This window comes from Tachypleus tridentatus, chromosome 10 (assembly GCF_004210375.1).
Source record: "Tachypleus tridentatus isolate NWPU-2018 chromosome 10, ASM421037v1, whole genome shotgun sequence".
Classification (NCBI taxonomy): Eukaryota; Metazoa; Arthropoda; class Merostomata; order Xiphosura; family Limulidae; genus Tachypleus; species Tachypleus tridentatus.
In genome coordinates, this window is record NC_134834.1 from 176,572,285 (window position 1) to 176,592,705 (window position 20,421).

At 31.2% G+C, this 20,421-nt stretch overlaps 1 protein-coding gene across 2 annotated transcripts in view; it reads left to right on the forward strand.

The window, feature by feature from the left end:
• The window catches only part of LOC143230992 (retinal rod rhodopsin-sensitive cGMP 3',5'-cyclic phosphodiesterase subunit delta), a 35,167-nt gene extending 20,947 nt beyond the window's left edge, over positions 1–14,220 (forward strand). For both annotated transcript variants that reach the window (XM_076465409.1, XM_076465408.1), the window contains exons 4-6: positions 5,765–5,890; positions 7,667–7,772; positions 12,711–14,220. In XM_076465409.1, the coding sequence (XP_076321524.1) occupies positions 5,765–5,890; positions 7,667–7,772; positions 12,711–12,792 (314 nt within the window). In that variant the 3' untranslated portion in view covers positions 12,793–14,220. The remainder of the gene's footprint in view (positions 1–5,764; positions 5,891–7,666; positions 7,773–12,710) is intronic.
• Positions 14,221–20,421: the final 6,201 nt, after the last annotated feature.

Below are 20,421 nucleotides of genomic sequence, written 5' to 3' on the forward strand. Positions count from 1 at the left end.
ACTGCTCATAATTCTCTTTTCTTCTTTCCAAGAACAAACCAATTCTTTTGAACAGATTTTATTTAATGTTTGTCGAAGGAGCAGGATTTACCAACCAGCCCAAGTTCTGGCAAAGGTTCTTTTGAAATTATTCATCTGTTTTTCATAGGTTTGTAACATTTGAAACTTGAGCTAATTTCTATTACACCTTTAGGTTCTAACATTTGATAAGAAGATTCTGTTTTGGAATAATTTCTCCCTCATTTTGAGATTATGACTCATGCTTTTAGAAATAAAGGAAACTTGCAAATATTTCTCATTCATCTGACCAGTAAGCTAGGTCTTAGTTTTATCTGTTCATTTGTTATCTCATACTTTAAACCCTCATATTGTTTATTATTGAGAGAGAGGTGATTATCCACATTGTCTTTTATCCTATCTTTTCATCAGTATTTTCACCTTCACTCAATAATTATGCTTAATTAACAGTTTGTCTTTGCTCATTTTTATCCAGAATCTGTTATTTTTGTCAAGAGCAAGTGAATGTTCTAGGTGTTTCTCTTTCAGTAGTACCCACTGATTTAGTCTCAGTTACCATGTGGCTTGCTTGTTCTTTTTCATTTATCACTTCATAAAAATATTTTAAGAAGAACCTGCCTCCTTGCTGGTATTTCTTTCACTATTTTGTTTTTGTCAATATTTCTCCCATACTAGTTTGTCAGCAGGAACAAATTAAGGCTGTGGCTTTATACATTACATCGAGTCTTTTTCCTGCTTTTTAAAATTTAGTTAGTAATAGCCATCCTCGTCATTACCCACATTTTCTTCTGCTATTGCAAATTTATGTTTTGCTCCTTTCAAATTATAAAACACAGAAGCAACTGGGGTGGATCTTCTTAACCCAAACATTGATTTGATTTTCTTCCTTTCTAAGTAGCCACTCTTCCTAATCTTTTGGGCAGACCATGTGAGATCTTATGTGCATCTGCAAAACCATTTGATTCCTCAGATCTTTCAGTTTTGATCTTTTATCCAATTTTTACCTCCCCTTCCTCCATTTTTATGCCATCCAAATTTTTCTTTTAGCTGAAACAACTTTAATTCATATTTTGGATCAAGAAGTTTCCAATCTTTTGTAAATAGGGGTGATTGAAAATGTTCTTCATTGGTCTTAGCTTGTGGAATTATCAGTTTCTAAACCATGGTTTCATCACTATGTTGCCTATCTCAAAGGAATTCTGTGTCTTTATTTTTTGGAAGCGTCTTCTCTGCAAGCCTTGGATGTCCATCTTTCATAATGGCTGACTTTGTAAAGTACTTCTTTTTACAGATGCTGGCTTTTCTTCCCTTATAGCTCAGATGTTCACATTTTTGCAGACATTCATCACTGACCATATATCAATCATCTAATTAGTCTCTTGGGAGTTTGTGCTATCAAAATTCATTTTGCACTTTTTACATCTTCTACAGATTGCCTAATTTTTATGTACTTATTTTATGATTGTCTTGCCTTCCACCCTTGATTGCCAAAGAAATCATTCTTCATTCTTTTATCTCCACTCTTTCAAGGTCTTTTTTTTAAGCTTTTAGTTCTGTTTACTGACAGTGGTTATTCTCCAAGCGTAAAGAAATCCATAGCAAGTAAATTATTTTTTGTTCAATTTTTGTTTGATGTGTATAGTAACACAAATATACTCTTCAAAAAAAGAAATGCAAAAGGCAAAATATGAGACACATTGTTAACAAGTTTATTCCGGGTAGTTCTGTATGACATGTGTGAAACTTTGCACATTCACTGCTGAACATCCAAAGTCTGCAAAGGCGAAGTCCACGCTCACTAGGTGAAGTTTAACGTCACTCAACTCCAATAACGAGTATGCCCCCGGTGAGCATCAATAACTGCTTGACATTTCCTGCCCATGGAAGCGATGAGATCACAAATCACATCCTGTGGAATGGCTGTCCACTCAGCCTGCAAAGCTGCTGCAAGCTGAGGTACAGTCTGTGGTTGAGGTTGTTGCCGTCGCAGACGTCGGTCCAACTCGTCCCAAAGATGTTCGATGGGGTTTAAATCTGGTGATCTGGAGGGCCAGGGAAGAACGTTGATGTTGTGGTGTCTCAAGAAGACAGTGGTGAGTCGGGCTGTGTGAGGACGGCCGTTGTCATGTTGAAAAACGTCGTTGACGTTCACCATGATGGGTTGCACGTGGAGCCTAAGAATCTCGTTGACGTATCATTGAGCCGCAAGATTCCCTCGAATGTGCAAAAGGTCTGTTCTGGCATTGTAGGCAATGGCAGCCCACATCATGACGCTGCCACCACCATATCTGTGAACATCCTGCACACAGTTTGCTGCAAAACATTCACCTCGGCGAAGGTAAACACGGGTCCTTCCATCCTGCCTACGAAGCATAAAACGTGATTCATCGCTGAACCAGACATGCCTCCATCGTCGATGAGGCCATACCCGATGTGCCAGAGTCCACTGCAGCCGTGCTTGACGATGTTGCTGGGTGAGGATGACGCCTCTGACTGGACGTGTCGGATTCCTGCATCTCGTAGATGGTTGTGTACGGTCTGATCGGAAATCCTACACAGCCCTGGTATGGTTGAGGCAGTAGACATCGCAGTGGTGGTCCTATCCTGAAGGTGACGTAACCGGATGTAGCGATCTTGTGCGGGCATGGTCATGCGAGGTCTGCCAGATCGTGGACAGTCATGAGTTGATCCATGTTGTGGGTGACGGTTCCATAGCCTTGTGATGGTGCTTGGGTGGACATTCACAGCTCTGGCAACATCTTATCTAGATTTGCCTGCTTCCAAACGACCAATGGCATTGTTGCGTTGTGCTTCAGTCAGTCTTGGTGTAACTGTATTGCGTGTCGGTGGCTTAACACTGAGCTATGGAAACTGAGAACCCGTCACTTTTATAGGGATTTTGCACACATTGCATTTGCAGAACATGCAGATCTCTCAAACAAATTTATTGGACACGCATGCGTTTTGGCGAAAAATCCGATGTTTTCCTCCGTTTTCAAAGTGCACAACTTTTATTGCCATTTTGGTCTGACAATCAGTGCCTCAACACATGTAACATCACATACTCTGAGCTTGTAACGTTATTACATATATTTCTCTTTAAAATAAAAAAATATCCTATTTGCGTTTCTTTTTTTGAAGAGTATATTTCTATTCAGTTCAAAACGTTTTATAATCCACCTCAAGAGTACTTGAGATTTTTAAGTTTCGAAAGAAAAAATATTTTTCCCTGTTACTTAGTAGATTCAGTACTATATTTTATCTGGATTCATCCAGTTAAGACTCATGTGGTCATTAACCTCTGCATTTGTCACAGACACAATTGTGCTTTCTACACTTAGGCTTCATTACAGGTTTTTGCTCTCTGGAAGTGAACAGAGTGCCTTCTGGTGGCTAATAATGCCTTTGTAAATATTTTTCTCAACTCCACATGTACAGCCTTGTATAATATTAAGAGATATCTAAGGCACAATGCCTCTTTTCAGACAGGATATGGGTCAGTTACTTTTTTTATTATTTTCTTTCCATTATATTTGTGATGTAACCATTGTTCTACCCTTAAGTTGTTGATCATCATCTTTGGTCTTTTTTTTGGTTTTTCACTGGTATCCACCACTTTGGCCAGTTTAGTGGCACTAGCTTTCCTAGATATAGATGGAGAAGAACTTCAGCCTTTGAGTTATAATACTGTGATACTGTTTATATATCTTACCTATTGTTTCTTCCAACCATGGCATTCTACCTTCCATATAATACTTGACTGGGCTGCTCCCCTGGAAATATTCTACTAGAAGAGCAGGATCTAGTGTTCCTCCCAATTATTTATCTCACCACCATTTGAATTTTATTCTTGGTTCCACAGCCGTTTTTTCAGCACCCAAAGGGTTTCAAGGGCAAAGGGGCACCCTGATAAGAAGAATTGCATATTTCTGAATGTCTTTGTGTCCAGTCTTTATATAAAGCTGGTCCACTCCACTCATCCTCCATTAAATCCATTTATTAGATTCTCTCTGATTCTCTATTTGACTGTAACTCTGCTTGACTACACCTCTGTCGTAGTCTGGGTTATTTTCTTCCTGTCTTGTGACATATATAACTCTTATCACTTTTTTCTTTCTCAATGGTTCACACTTCCTTTTTCAACAAGGGTATTTTGGCCTATAGTATTTCAGGGGTAAGACTATCTGATCTGAATTTTACATTTTATCTGCTAAAATGAATTTCAGATGAGTACTTATCTCTGAAATACCCACCTACCCACAACCAGGCAGTGTGTGGTTTTTGTAACATCTGCAACTTTTCAAACAAAAATTAAATTTTATAATAAAGCAGAGCTTAAGATTTTCTGATGCATATGCAGAAGTCACATGGATGGTGGTAGAAGGCACAATTAGGGATAAGTGATACATGCTTTGCAAAGCATAAAGGACATTCAGAATTTTGAGTCATGTTTCTGTTGAGAATATGAGAGCAAACTCAACAAAGAAAGGCTTTGAGTATTTTAGAGGTAAGTGCCTGTTTATCATTCATTTTAATTCTATAATGTAAAAGTTCATTGTACTACTGCTGTCTGGATTGATTATAAAATTTCAGAGGTAGCAAACTGTAGGATATGGTCGTCCCTTTCTGAATCTATGCTGATTACCTGTGGTAGTTTGAAACTTGTCTGAGTATTCTTGAAGATATTCCTTTCATTACAGAGTAGTAACTTCCTTTTTACTGAAGTAACACTCTCTGTCCCTTCCCCTAAAATTTGATGTGTGCCAATATTTCTACAACTTGTAACTTTTAATAAGTTAATTAAAAATTAAAGTTAATAACCTAGAATTAATGAAGGGTAAATATTATCTGGCCCAGGTGGGTTACCTTTCATTTTTCTAATATTCAATCTTACCATTTCTGGTTTCATCCTGATCTCTCTTAAGGATATCAGAAAATATTTTTAATACAACATGGTGATAAAAAGCATTTAGATGCTCAAATATCTTGTGATCATTAGCTGAGATCCTTTCATTTTTAGTTTTTAAAGGCCCAAAATTTATTCGGACATTCACTATTAGAGGCACAGTGGTAAATCTGCAGACTTAAAATGCTGAAATCTGGGTTTCAATACTTCTGGTGGGCACAGCTTAGATAGCCCATTGTGTAGCCTTGTTCTTAACTGTAAACAGATAAATTCACTATTAAGTTTAATACTTTTCATCAAATATTTCTCGTATGCTTTTTTTAGTTTTCTAGCATCTTTTGTATCAAGTACTCTGGTACTTTTATAGGCCTCTAGATATTCCATTCATGTTCTCAGTTATATTTACCTAACTTTATTTTTGTGGCTAAAAGTATTGAAAATTGTTAACTTATTGCATATTTATATTATAAAATAACTCAAAGCCTAAATTATAACATTTGTCTAATTGTAGTGACTTGTTACAATAACTAAAATTGACTATCACATTTATTTGTGTGATTGCAAAGCAAATTTGACAGTAAGGCAGCATTTGCTAAGAGTGTGAAATTTGAGGACTTTTCATCATACCTAAAAATGTAAATAAATTTAATTTGATTGACTTTAGTAGCAACAATATAGTTTTTCTAAAAATATTTATAAGGTGGTAAATTTTTGTTGTAAGATTGGTTTTTTAAATTTCCATCAAATATTATTGTACTTAATTGTTAAGATTTTTTAAATTATGATAAATCATTCAAATATAATATTAATAAATACAATTCTTATTAAATTGTTTTTCAGCAAGGGTTCCTAAAAAAATTCTGAAATGTCGAGCTGTTTCACGTGAGATAAATTTTTCATCAGTTGAGGCAATGGAAAAATTTCGTCTAGAACAAAAAGTTCTTTTCAAAGGTCGCTGCCTTGAAGGTGAGTTAAAAAATAGAAAAATGTTTAATATTCATTTGGTGGAACTAACAACTATCTACTTTATCTGTAACAATCAAATCAACTGTTAGAAATTGTGGTAAGAAAAAAAAAGTTACTCCAAGAGAAAAGTATTTGGACATTAAGAAATCATTTGGAGATTATTTTTTATTACTCTAATCTTACAATCCATGTACTGGTACATTTTAAGTTTTTCTAATCTAGCTTAGATCAAACTGTTTCTTTGTTAAGTCTATTCTGTCTTAAGTAATGAAATGTACAGCCTATGAATATAAATAGAAAATCATGTGAAACTTAAGAGCAGTACTTGATGAAATATTTAAAGTATGAATAGATTAGCATAGTGGCTCTATTATAGTGCATCATGTTTGGTATATTATAACATTTATGTCTCTAAAGTAAGAATGGAAAATCATGACAACTTCAAATTTGCCAGGAAGGCTTTAAAAGTTGAAGTGTTGTCTTTTATTTTGTATTGATTTTCTTCCCTAACAAAACACTAAATGTGTGAATTGCATTTTGCAAAAATGATACCTTGTGGTATTAAACTTGATATACCCATTGCTCGAAAACAATGAATGTTATAAATTATTTATTATTTTTGCAAATGAAGTATAAATGTAGCAGTAGCGTAGTTTTTTGTGCTCTTAATTCCAACCTACTTGGTGATAACTATCAGTATTTGATAGCATAGAATCACAAACTTCTGTTAGGGAAAGTTAAGTACAGTACCTTCAAAACTGTGAAAACTTCATCTTCAGACTTCTAGCTTAAGTTTAATTTTAATATTGATCAGTACAGTGTTTTAAAAATAAGTAATTAATTTGTCATATTCAGAAATGAGTTTGATAATTTTTTTCTTCATTACAATTATGGAAAGTACAGTTAACAAAGTAAAATTCTAATATTTATTTTTAAGAATATGGCATGTAAGGATGCCCAGAGAGTCCTGCATAGCCAGGTGGTTAAGGCACTTGACTAATAATCTGAGGGTCGCGAGTTCGAATTCCCGTTACACAAAACATGTTCGCCCTTTCAGCCATGGGGGTGTTATAAAGTTATGGGCAATCCCACTATTCATTGGTAAAAGACTAGCCCAAGAGTTGGCAGTGGAAGGTGATGTCTAGCTGCCTTTTCTCTAGTCTTACACTGCTAGGTTCAGGATGACTGGCACAAATAGCCCTTGTGTAGCTTTGTGCAAAATTCAGAACAAACAAGGATACCTAGAGAAAGTCTGTTTTATTTCATGTATAAGTATCTTTCAGTTTTCAGAAAATGTGATTATAATTTTTTAGATGAGTTTTTCCCAAATTTTGGAGCTTGTGTTGCACTTTTAATGTCCCAAACTTTGTGCAGCATGTGTAAATAAGTCCATAAGGTAGGCCTAGTGGCACCCTCCTGACTGAGACAGGTGAAAATTAATGTTATGTATCAAGGATAAAATAAATTAAATTTGAAATTTTAAAAATTTATTAAATTGATAGTAAGTTTATATTACTAAATAAAAGTTACTTAATTACAAATATTCTGCAGCACACCTGAGACCCTTCAATGGCATGCAGGTTGGGAAGTACTGACAATATTATATTCATGTTTAAAAATGCAAGTTTGAATAATATTTGTATTTTTATTTGCATGATTTTATGAATAAATGTACAGTAGAGTTTTGGTACTGAATATTATTGAACATGAAGTTTTTACTTCCATTTATTTTATGTTCACTAGTAATAACAATCTCTCATTTGTACGTATCTTTAGAGTGGTTCTTTGAATTTGGTTTTGTGATTCCAAACTCCACAAACACTTGGCAGTCGTTGATTGAGGCAGCTCCCGAGTCCCAGATGATGCCAGCCAATGTGTTGAAGTAGGTTACTATTTACTATCAAAAGCCTTCTTTTCTTTCTTTTTTTACCAGTTCAAATAAATTTGGACATTTTTCTTACATATCACATCAAAAGTGAGTTTCAGTTTCAAGTTTATTTTATTTAAAATAAAACTAAAAGCAGCCTGTAGAGTTTGGAATACTCAAACTTTCCATCTGTTTTCTCTTATAGAAATTTCAAAACTTAATCTATTGTTAACAAATGAGAAGCATACTTGTAATTTAAAAAAAATACTGTTATTAGAGAGACAAATTAGGATATTCAAATTTGTTAGTTAGAAGACAACACCTCTTTTGTGTAACAGTAGTTTACTTGGTGGCATTCTGGAGTTTTTGTGATAATTTTCATCATTTGTTCTCTCTCTCTTCAGGCCTCTTAGTAGCTCTACTATTTTTTTGCATAAATGCCCAACCTTTTGGGAACTTGTCATATTTTCTCTGTTAAAATTAATGTTGTCAATAGATTATTGCTCCAAATAACAGTGATATCATATTTTAATGCAGTGATTTCACTGTTTGATCAAGCTATGATCCAACAATTATAGATTTGGAGGTATTGAAGGAAGGTAATCTTTATCACATCTCAGGTTCTGTGGGTTTCTTTCTGTTCAGGTGTTCTTTATAATAATGTGTAATGGGAACTTCATGAGTATCATTTACATTTGAGTAGATGGGCATGAAACACTGTATTTTCTCATTGCTCACATAAAGTAAGAAGTGTGAGAAAACTTTTACTTTTAGTAGGAACAGTTGAAACATTACTGTGAGGTTTCTTAATAAAATGAATATTAATCAAAACTGTCAAAAAACAGAGCATGCTTACAATCCAAAAGTAATGTTAGGCTCAGCCTTTTACAGTCTTCATCTGAAAGTTCAAAAACTTTTAATGTTAAAGAATAATCTTTATCAAAGAATATAAACAAGGCAGAAACAATGGAAAATGAACCAGAAAGTAAAATCCAGCTTACAAAATTATCACAAAAAAATTTGTTTAACAACATTGACAGTTTCCTAAATACAACTAACAATAACTGTGAAGCAAGAACTTTGCACAACTCAATTTATAATAAATTCAGTTTTGGGTCTTTTGTCAGATTGTACCGAAATCTACCAGTAGTAACCACATGACAAATAATTTTTTAATGTATTTTGAATTTGCTAGTTTATTTAATAGATCAGTGATAAGCAACTCTCTTTTTTGTGTACACTCTTTCTAAATATGTAGTTTGGTACTCTGCCGTCATTTGCCTGTGGTAATCATTGTTATGATATTACTTAATAGTAGTAATATTTTCATGATGGTCATTATATCTTTTTTATTTCTAAAGTTGTACTTTCAGATATAATTTATATTATTTTGTAGTCATAGTTCTTTGCCCCCCCCTTACTCCCCTACTGACTTTTAGAAGACCCCCACCCCAAGGGGAGCATACTGCATTGGTTTTACAACATGGTAATAGACCAATAATAACTGATAACATAAATCTGTCTCTTACTGCTCCTGTATTTGGGTTGTTGTTGTTTTTCATCCAAACAACATTTAAATTCATCATTTTCTTTCTTTACTATGATAAATGGCAGTGATTCTTTCCATTGTGATGGCTCAATTGAAACCATGACTGAACACACAATTTAATTATTCCCTAACCCTATCTGAGCTATTGCCCACATTTAAAGTGTTGAGTGTGAACCCACATATCAAATTTCAAAAATGAAGTACAAATAACAATTCTAACTATTATAAACTTGTGCTAAAAGTAATCTCATGACATGTGGTCTGAAAAAACAACAACTAGTGAACTTCAACCTTAAAAACGTCTGCAAGTAAAGTTTAAATACCATTGGATGAAGCAGTTTATAAACTATTTAAATAATTGAATAGTGAGTAAAGTTAAAGTAACTTGCAGTTTTGTGAGATAATGTGATTAGAAGTAAATTCTGCAGAGAACAAAAATTTTGGTGGGAAGTTTGGAAGGGTTAGGAACAAACCACAAAGCTGAGAATGTTTTTAAAATTTGTTTAGATGTTCTTTTAATTCCTTAAAAATTATACTTGTTTGATAGCTATACAAATTTTCTTGTATGACAAAGTATCAGGTAAATCTATTTATGTATAGAGAGTACAATAAGCAGTTGCAAGATATTATAATGATCAAATTCTTATTTATTGAATATTACTGTCAAGTTTATCATGTTCAGAAAACATAGGTAAGTAATATAATTAATATTTGTTGTCAAGAAACTGTTTACTATAAGTAAATTAACCTTGGCTAATGTGTAAAAGGGCAAAAATATAGTTACTTGGACTGACTTAATGACATTGTGACAATAAATTTTTTCTTTGATTTTATGAGTTATAGCCATGAGTAGTGAGCACTACAGAAACATTGGATTAACTACGTTACTGAATATCAGTTGAGTTGAAACTGATTTTATATATAAAAATGTAAATTTCTGATCAACAAAATGAAATAATGAGAACTAAGATGAAAAAAGTACTTTTAATGCTTTTTAAAAACTGTCTCTCACCAAAAGTTTAGAAACTTAACAGTATAAAGTATGATAGAAAAATTAAATCATATCTTTGCTTTTTAAAACAATTCTATATGCTACATAACTTTAAGTTCTATGTAACCCTGTTAATATTTTCCATTGTGAGAAGGAAGGAGAAAAAATCATGGGATGCAAGTGACCATCCCTTATTTAGCTGAGGGATAACTGTGTGACCTACTAAATACATCTTTTGTTTTCAGCAGTAGTATCAGTGCTGTTTTCAGCCGTGTTAGTTAATCCTGGTTTTTTCAATAAAATTACCAGAATATTTCAGTACTAAGTTTTTTATATTTCAACTTCTGTCATCCTTCAAACTGGTAAACTTTAATTTCTCTAGTACATTTTGCTTATTGAGACTCATTGAAAATATTCACAATAGTAGATCTAATTAGAAATTTTAAAACTAAATCCTATTTTTATAGAAAATCTTGACCATATAAAATTGATAATGCAAAACTTTAGAAAGCAAGAAATCATTGTTATTTAGTAATATTTATTATAATTATTTCAGCATTTAAAGATCTAAGAGGCTGATATCTAGTTGGTCTAGTTGTGAGAATAATTTTTCTTTTCTCCTGTTTGAATAATCGTATATTAGAATTTTTGATACATCACAAAATAAACTCCACTGAAGAATATAAACTTGATACAAAGTTAGGAAAATGATCCAGAAATAATATCCTGACCTTGAAAATTATCAAACAAATCTATTTAATAGTTAGAATTATTTAATTATAATTAACAGTGACCTGAACAAATAATATGTTTACATACTGGGACAAACTGATTTACATAAGATTGAGTACTCTAACTAATATTTTGAAAACCTCAATGTCAAGCCTTAGTATCAAAGTTAACTAACTGTAGTTAGCTGGTATTTCATAAAGAAACTAAAAACACAGATTAACTGAGAAAAAAAATCAAAATTTAAACATAATAAAAATCAACTTCTTCATAGTTAGGAGCATTTGTTGAAAATAGATGTTAACACTGAGTTCAGGTGAATAATGGTTGGACCAAATTTTAAAACTCCTAGTTTAATCAACAACACAGGCTACAAGTGAAGTATACTGAATCTGATCAATTATTCAGGCAACAGGAAATGATAAAAACATCACATTTTGTATATTGATAATGTAGCTTGATGTTACTTCATTGAACACTGACAACCTTTGACATTGATTACAAATTTCCCTTTATCATTTTTCACCTCCCTTTTTTTAAAAAAAAATATGGCCCTACTTTTATTACAATTGTGCTGACAGAACTTTTTTATGCCTGTACTGCATATATTGATGTATTGAATAATTCCAAAATAGCTTGCCAAGGTAACAACCACAGAAGCAAACTTAATTTTATTTTAAAATCATTTTTTATGTTGAAACGTTTTGAATAGTTACTGTAATTCTGATATAGACTTAAGAATTGGTTAAGCTAAGGTAGTTCACCATATATTTCTTTTTGTACAGTAAACTCTGCCAGCATGCTTTATTGGTATTCAAACTTGTAAATAACTAACAGTTTACAAGCTGAATTGATCTGATTGAATTTCTGGTTTCTGCTTATGAATGAGTAAGTTTCCTTTTATATAGAGGCAATGACCATCAATGACTTGTTAAAATATTAGAATAATTTGAATGGATGACTCCATCACACTCACCAGTGTGTACTCCAATGCACTTGATTTGCTTAGCATTTTTAAGTTTGCACATTCCTTCACTTGTTTCAGTAGTCATTTTGTCATGGAACCAATATAACCTTACAGCAAGGTCACATAAGATTTATAAACTACATTTGATCTTTTTGATGAAGAAATATCTTTTATATCTAACTAAATCCTGCAGGAAACTTCCATATTTAAAACATCATGACAGCTGTATGTACAGATACACTACAAAGTATGGTATTTTAGTAGTTTTTTTAAGATACAAAGGATACTTCATAATATATAGAAAGGCTATATAAATTGAACATATAAGTACTTCATATGCTAGAAACATGGTTATAAAATTAGCAGCAATTTATAAGCTGAACTGACATGTCTCATTTTAGGCTTTAGCCTTATGAATAAGAAAACTGTCTTTTATACAGAAGTCTTATTCATAAGTGGTCCGTGTTAAGGTCTTGAAATGATTTGATTGAAGGACTGTATTACACTTACTTAGAGATGTATAATATTTATTTATTTGTCTTTCTTACCTTTGTGTGTTCTTTCACTAAAATCACTAAATTTTTTAACCCACAAATTGTTGTTTTTTTCACATAATAAGGTTAAGTCTGTACTCTAGTGGCATCCCTTTTAACCTAATTTTACTTTTAATTTTGTTTTGTGTGATAAACCATTAAAACATATTTTTCTTCTTTTCAGTGGGAATGTGGTAATAGAAACCAAGTTCTTTGACGATGACCTCCTAGTAAGCACTTCTAAAGTGAGATTGTTTTATGTATAGTAGATAAAAGTAGTCTGTGTCCACTTTCTTCAGAATTTGTGTGAAGAACAACCAAGTTTAGTGCAATACACTCCTTTACAGTAAGTCATTTTTAGTGAGAAGTTGATTCTAGCCAGCACTTTGTTAACATGTAACTGTCTTTTTTACATAATTTGATTCTGAAGTTCATGTTCCACCAAATGGAAAGTATTAATTAAGAAAAAAATTAAAGATCATTACCATATATGTATATGAATATATTTATGCTTGTACCATTCAGTCATAAACATGTTTGTTACAATAAAAGAAAAATGTGTCTTTTAAAATTAAAAAGTTAATTTTGTATATCTTGTGCTTAAAATTTGAATGCTGTGTATTAAGTGCACACTTCACAACTAAAAGTCCCTTACTTGTTGTATTTGCTGTTGTTTCTCAGAAAATTGTGGTTTCTCTTTTTTTAATTTTTTTCCCCAAGAAAAGAAAAGTTTGAATTTGTGTTTTGAAGTGAAATTTTTAACCACGGATTCAGACACAATTATTTTAGTTGTTGCTGTAGGTTTATATATTATGTTTTGAAAAAAGCTAATGAAAGATGATAAAATAACTTTTTAAAATGAAAAAAAATTTATGCAAGAAAAAATGTTTATTTTGAAAAGTGCATTATGATATCATTAGGCAAATATTTACACTTGTTAACGAGGCTGGTCATAATTATCCTTATTAATCTTTAACTGTTTGAGGTATATTTTGTTTTGTAGTCATTTATATATGATAGTTGCACTAAGCAGATTGTATTATTGTGTTGGTTATTGACTCTTGGGTTAAAGGGAAAAGGTAATTTGTTTTTGTTTAATTAGGTGGTCATGATAGGTCACATTGCATTGGTTACCCTATAGTTGTACATATAAGAATTTAATAATGTTAAAGATGCATGTTTGGATACTTAATATATAGATTAGTTGCTGAATTTGGTTGTGTATGATCATCGTGATTCAGAAACTTTTTTGAGGCGTTAAATTCATAGATTGTTTACCTACGTAAGATATGATGATGTAAATTTAAATTTTTTTTAAATTATATATCTGAATGAACTATGAATATGATATTGAAGATGTACAAAATATCAAATGCAGCTTTGCAGTTTAAGTTGAATCATATTCACAATTTACATACTATAAACTTAGTTTATAACCGTCAGTACTATATGTAAATTCATTAAGTTCACCGAGAAATATATTTGTTGATTTATTAAATGTAGATGACAATTTATAACCTTAGTTTTATTAACTAACCTTATAGATGTATAAATTATGTAGATTTATAAATTGATGTGTACCTGTAGAAAATGAGCATGTGTTTTAATATGGTGGAGCACATTTGTAACTTTTTGTGCACATTTTGTAAATTCAGTGTATAAATAAGCTATTTAATAAAATGAGTGGAAAGGTATGAATGTTCTTGTATATTTAATAAATAAATAACTGTATTTCTCAGTCAGCTTACTAAATTACAGATGGTTAGTGGCATTTATAATCTAACAACTTGTTATAAGTTTCCTGGTAAGAGAAAGGAAACAGAGGCGAAATTATCATGTATTATATAAAACCCACATATAATTAACTGAAATCCCAAAGTTAGATTTGAAACTTCACAGATACATGGTAAAACTTTGGGAAAATGTGGTAAGTTGTTCTTTTGATTTAATTTTGAGGTTATAGTTTGTATAGTATGTTTAATTTTGATGTTATAGTTTGTATAGTATGTTTAATTTTGATGTTATAGTTTGTATAGTATGTTTACCTCTCATTCCTGGAAATTATAAGGGCAACCAGATTATGAAGTAGGCCTGGAAGTAGTAATACAATGTGGCAGTTTTTTTGTTATTGAGTTACTAAACAACATACTTAATATTGGCCAAATTATTAAATATTGCAGCATTCACTATTATATTTTTTTGTAGTAAGTATAATATGCGATATCTCTAGAGAGATAAAAATAACAGATATAGTTAATATGACAAAGTTAATGTAAAAAACTATAATAAACATTCAGTTTCCATTTTACTCTCAAAGTAAAAGGTGACATTATGAAAAAATAAAACTTTCTGCTTTCAAACCAAGTAACAACTTTCTTTCATCATACTAAAGTAGTGACCACTGTCCAGAATTATTTGAAACATTTAAGGGTTTAAAGAAGACATTTTGTTGCAGTCTTTTTAAATAACAATATAAGAAAGAGAGAGGACATTATTTTGTATCTATATGTAAAGTGTCTGTTAAGCATCCCATAGGATGTTACTTGTGTCATGTGTTCATTTTTTGGCATTTTAATTGTTCTTTAACAGCAAATGAAGTGTAAAGGTATATGTAAAAACGGCTCGTTTGGGTTGAGAAAACATTTTATGATGAAGCGTGAACAACGTTTCAACCTTCTTCGCTCCTCATCGTAAAATGTTTTCTCAACCCAGATGAGCCGTTTTTACATATATATTTCTCTACAAGTAGGTTTTATCGACATCACTGAAGTGTAAAGGTTTCAGTTCAGAATATTAAACCTATTTTAAAAACATACCAGTCTATACATTTTTTCTCACTAAAATTCTGTTGGCTTGTTTTTGTTTTCTTGATCCATAAACCGATATATTTTTCACGAGAAATACATCAAAATATACAATGAATGTTCCATACAGGATATCAAAGGTAATAGTCTCTCTGATCTTTAGTGTAAAAACATCTTATTTCTCAGAATTTATTATTTGAAATATGGTTATGAATACTGATATTTCTAGTGGTTTGTTTATTGAAAACAGTCATTTTTTGTAATAAGATATATAAAATTTATCATTGCCATAAAACAAATATTAAGTTGATTTATAGTATTTTTAAGTTTAATGTGATGTTCCTACTGGTTTAATGTGATATTCCTACTGGTTTGTTTTTTCAAAGCAGACATTTCTTGTAATGAAAATAAAAGTTATTGATACTATTTCATAAAATGTGTATGTTAACTTGATTTATAAGATGTTTTAAAGTTTAATGTGATATTCTGATTAAGTTATTTATGTACAGTAAGTGTTTCTTCTTGTAAAAGATAAAGAAGCTAGTGGAATATTTTTATGCAATTTGTCATGAAAGATATTTTTACAATACATGAAAATACTTCTAAATATATTTGATAAAATGTGCAAGCATTATTTCAGCCACATCAATTATGTTAGACATTGGTAGTGCATGCTCTTCAATGTACAACACACACATATAATATGACTTAATTTCAATAGTGAGTTTTATCATATTTAAAGGATCATTTTATGTACTGCTTTTTGGTGTAAAACCTTTCTTACCAAATGCATTTCAGAAGCAGAGTTGAATGCAAAGTAATTGTAAAAGTAAGTATTTATTGGTCATTTTTTGGGAGAATTAGGAACAAAAAGTTTTAGATCTCAGCAAAGAAGGAACTTTAGAACTGTATTTATGAATATGTGTAAAAATTAAATTATTTTTCTAAACAGCTGAAGGACATTAATCATAATTGCTGCATGTTTAAAATATCAAAAATATGTTTGCAGATTGAAGATAACATTACAGTGTGTTTATAATATTTGTTTACATGATAATTAAAAAACAAAGCAATTAATACAAAGACTGGATTTTAGTTTTAAATACAAAACTTTCAGTGGTGGTGGTGGTATTGATTTTACAGTGACCTTATACTACAAATTTCTGTAAAATGCTGATTTTATGTTTCTTGGAAGAAGGGGGCAGATGTGCAAAATTAATTTTACATAAATTGAAACAGTTTCATCACATTTAGCAAATCAATATGAAAGAAAACAGTTAATATCAAAAGTTATAAGCATTACCAATATACGAACTGATAAAATATTAATGGTTATAAATTAGAGGTAATGTGATACAGCAGTATCGTATCATGAAGGTTTGACATGATTGAATTGATACGTTGTTCGATATATCTGATGTGATTCTATTTATGCATTCTCACAAAATTTATCAAGCTTTTAGTAAACATTATAAGTCTTTTGTATGAAAAACATCAGAATTTTCAATGAACTATTTTTGCTAAAAATTAATGTTTTATTATAAGGAGTTAAAGTAGTTACTGGTCTGAATGTAGAGCGATTTTCATGTTAAGATTAAAAATACTTTTCCTTCTCTTAAAAATTATCAAACTTTTTGTGTAATCTCTAAAACCTCTAAAATAATATTTTAAAAAGATTTATTGAAAAAAAAGGTTGAAAATGTATCTTATGTTTACTACCCTAATTTTATGTGAAATTGGTCAGTTTGACTAGCCTTGTAATCACCATAGAAATACAAAATAAATCAAAATTATCCTTTTTTTTTCTATCTAGAATTACTTTAATTGTAACAGGATAATGTTTGTAACATAGAAAATAAATTACAGACAAGACTGTCAAAAATATTGGTTAAACTTCCACATCTTGATATATGTATCATATCACCCCATTACAAATGTTGATGTATGCATTTTTCTTCATTGTTTTCAAATTTTGGAACATACACAAAATTATACCTATAATATGAATGTTAACATTTGTATTACAGAGTTTGTAACGTGTCAAATATTTGTATACAGATATGGATTGAAATTTCAACATATTGGAGGTGAATTGTTTTACACCAATAAAAGAATCTGTAATATTATACCTGCAATTGCCTGGTCAATTGACATTTCCAGAAAACCTACATTGTATTGTATATACAATGACCAGTATACGTGACTAATACAAGTGCTGATAAGAAAGTTTATTATGATACCCCTATTTCAGTATTTCATGCAATCACTGGGATCTATAGTTAATTATTTTTAATGCTAGAAAATATAGTTATGCCTGTTATTGAAGGCTGTGTTCAGAAGGTTTGTTTATTAGTTAGATATTTAAAGATCGTTCTAAACTTATCAGGTGGCATTCAAACTGAACAGTGTCAGAAACCATTCAACAACATTTCAGTTTTAATCACATATTAAATGTCACTTCTGGAAACTTCAATGTTTTGAGTTGTGTACATTTGAGCAAAGCTTTGTTGTAAAATACAGTGGTAGTTATGTTTAACAGCTGTGTTGCTTCAATAAAACATGTTGAAAGCCCAGTGTATAAGAGAAGTGTTATGGTATAACAAGTGCAAAACGTCAAATAGACACTACTAATAGTTTCAGTGTTGAAAACAAAAACGCTGATTTAATTTTAGATCTCCCCCTCCTCTTCCAAGGTGTGTGCTTAATTAATCAACACTGGAACAAATCTAACTGATAATAACACTCATCTCACTTGCAACTTTTACTCAGAATTGAATGTACATTTTTATTTTCACATCAAAATGCCAGTGTTGTTCTGTTCTGTTAATATGTTTATTGGGTACGTTTAGTTAATCAGCAGTTTTATGTTAAAAAGACTGACTGTTAATTTGCTTGGAACACTGACTACTAAACAAAGATTTGTTTTGCTTAAATCAGCTCAGTGTGGTGCTCTTGAAATGAAAGCTTGTCGTATCTAGCTGCATGAGTATTGTACATACCATCAAGTATATTTACGTAAATAGTGTGCTTTGTTTAAAAATATGAAACATGATAACTTTATAATGTTTTTAAACTGCTTTATTCAATTTTTGTGAATTACGTATAGGGGTTTTTCTTCAGTCAAACATATGTCATTATACTGACATCATCAGTAATTTATGCAAACTAGTGCCACTGAATGTTTGAACCTTTGAAAGCCAATCTTGCTTTCATAAAACCTCTCATGCATAAAACTTACATTGTCAAGTTATAAGAAATACAAGACAAAAACTGGTGTCATTTATAATGTGTTATGATATGTACCATAACTTTTGTTTAGAACATCATGCAAGTGAAGGTTTTTAAAATACATGCCATGTTAGACGTTTTCATTTAATTTTTTACGCCTTTCACTTTTGACTGCTTGAACTTTCTTGTTCCCATTCTTATGGACTTTAGTTTGGAGTGCATCTTTAGATCTTTGGCATTTTACTCACCATTCAGAACCTAAAATTAGCACAATGACTGTAAAGGTAAGCCATCATTGGGTTTGATAATTTTGGTTATATCAAGTTATTCTTGCAGGTACTAGTGTCTTGCAAAGTGAGTTGCTGTGTTTACACCTTATATAGAAGTTGGTATTTCAAATTTAAATTATTTTATTCTATATTTGTAGTGATAATCTTTATAGCATTGCTAGTATAGTGAATTAGTTAATCACATTAAACAAAATTATTATGTGTTTAAAGAAGAGCTGATAGAAAAAATAATACCTGTATACATGTAACCAAGGTACCTGTGTCAGTAGACTTCTTAATTTCTAGACATATTTTATTTCGTAGGCTACACAGATGTTAACAGGTGTGATTGTTCAAAACATAATCCAGTTTATACTTTATTTATTACATTTATCAATATGAGCAAACAGCCTAATTCGTAGCATAATATAACAAGTTGCCTACATTGTAATCACCCTACACAATAAATATCCTTTTATGAATATAAATTACTCTATTGTAATATACTTATTGCTTAATACCTTTCTACTTTGTGCTGTAATAACCTAACTCATACAATGTTGCAGAAGACCACAACAATATAATTCAAATGTCGTGTATGTTACAATGTGGGAAGACATCAAAAGTATAAGGAAGTTCTTGAAAGACTATGATATATACATATGTATGTGTGTGTATATATGTATGTAATGATAACTTAGAAGGTCATAATACCATAGATGATTCCATATAATTCAGTCGTGCCATATAAATCGCTCAGTTTCGTTTAGGGACACAGTCCATACTTCGAAATACATTGTACGTGCACCAGTTCACACCTGACAGTAGCTTAAACATTGGTTAGGTTATTGTTTTATTGCTTGTTCATATCACATGCTTCGTAATTATTTGTTTCAATTTAGCAGATCAAGTGGTGAAAAGTCAAAAATAGAAATCAAATTGATAATATATGTGAGTTATACACTTGTTACAAAGTCAGCTGTAAAATATTTAAGTTGCTTTGTCCAAGTGGATTCCTAGTTGTAAAAATAAGATATTTTATAAAATAGGAAAACCACACAAATGTTTTTGAACCATTAACTTTTGAATTTTTCTCTAATTTAGTAACTGAATGATTTATTGTTACTGGGTAAATGGAGATTATAGTATAATTTTCTGGTAGAAAGTAGCACATCGCAGATATCTTTAATGAAGAAGAATAACTGTGTAGTTTATGGCATAAATTGGTGCAGTAATGATGTCTCCGAAAAAAAGACATGGTAGTGAAACTCCTGACAGGAAGTGGTTAAATATTTATGTCTATAAAAAAAAGACATGGTAATGATACTGATGACACGAAGTGGTTAATACTGATATCTATAAAAAAAAAGAAAAAAAGAAAAAGACATTGCGATCATGCAGGGGCGTAGATTTTTTACACCCGATGGGGGGGGGGGATGATTTTTGCAACCACTTATGTGAACTGTTCAATTTTCAAAATGGTAATCTCTGATTACGTGAACCTGAAAGCTGTAAACATGCAGTCACAGAGTAATCTTGTTGCCACAATACTCCAAGGTTTCCATGTAGGTTTGTATAAGTGAGGTGTTGTGAA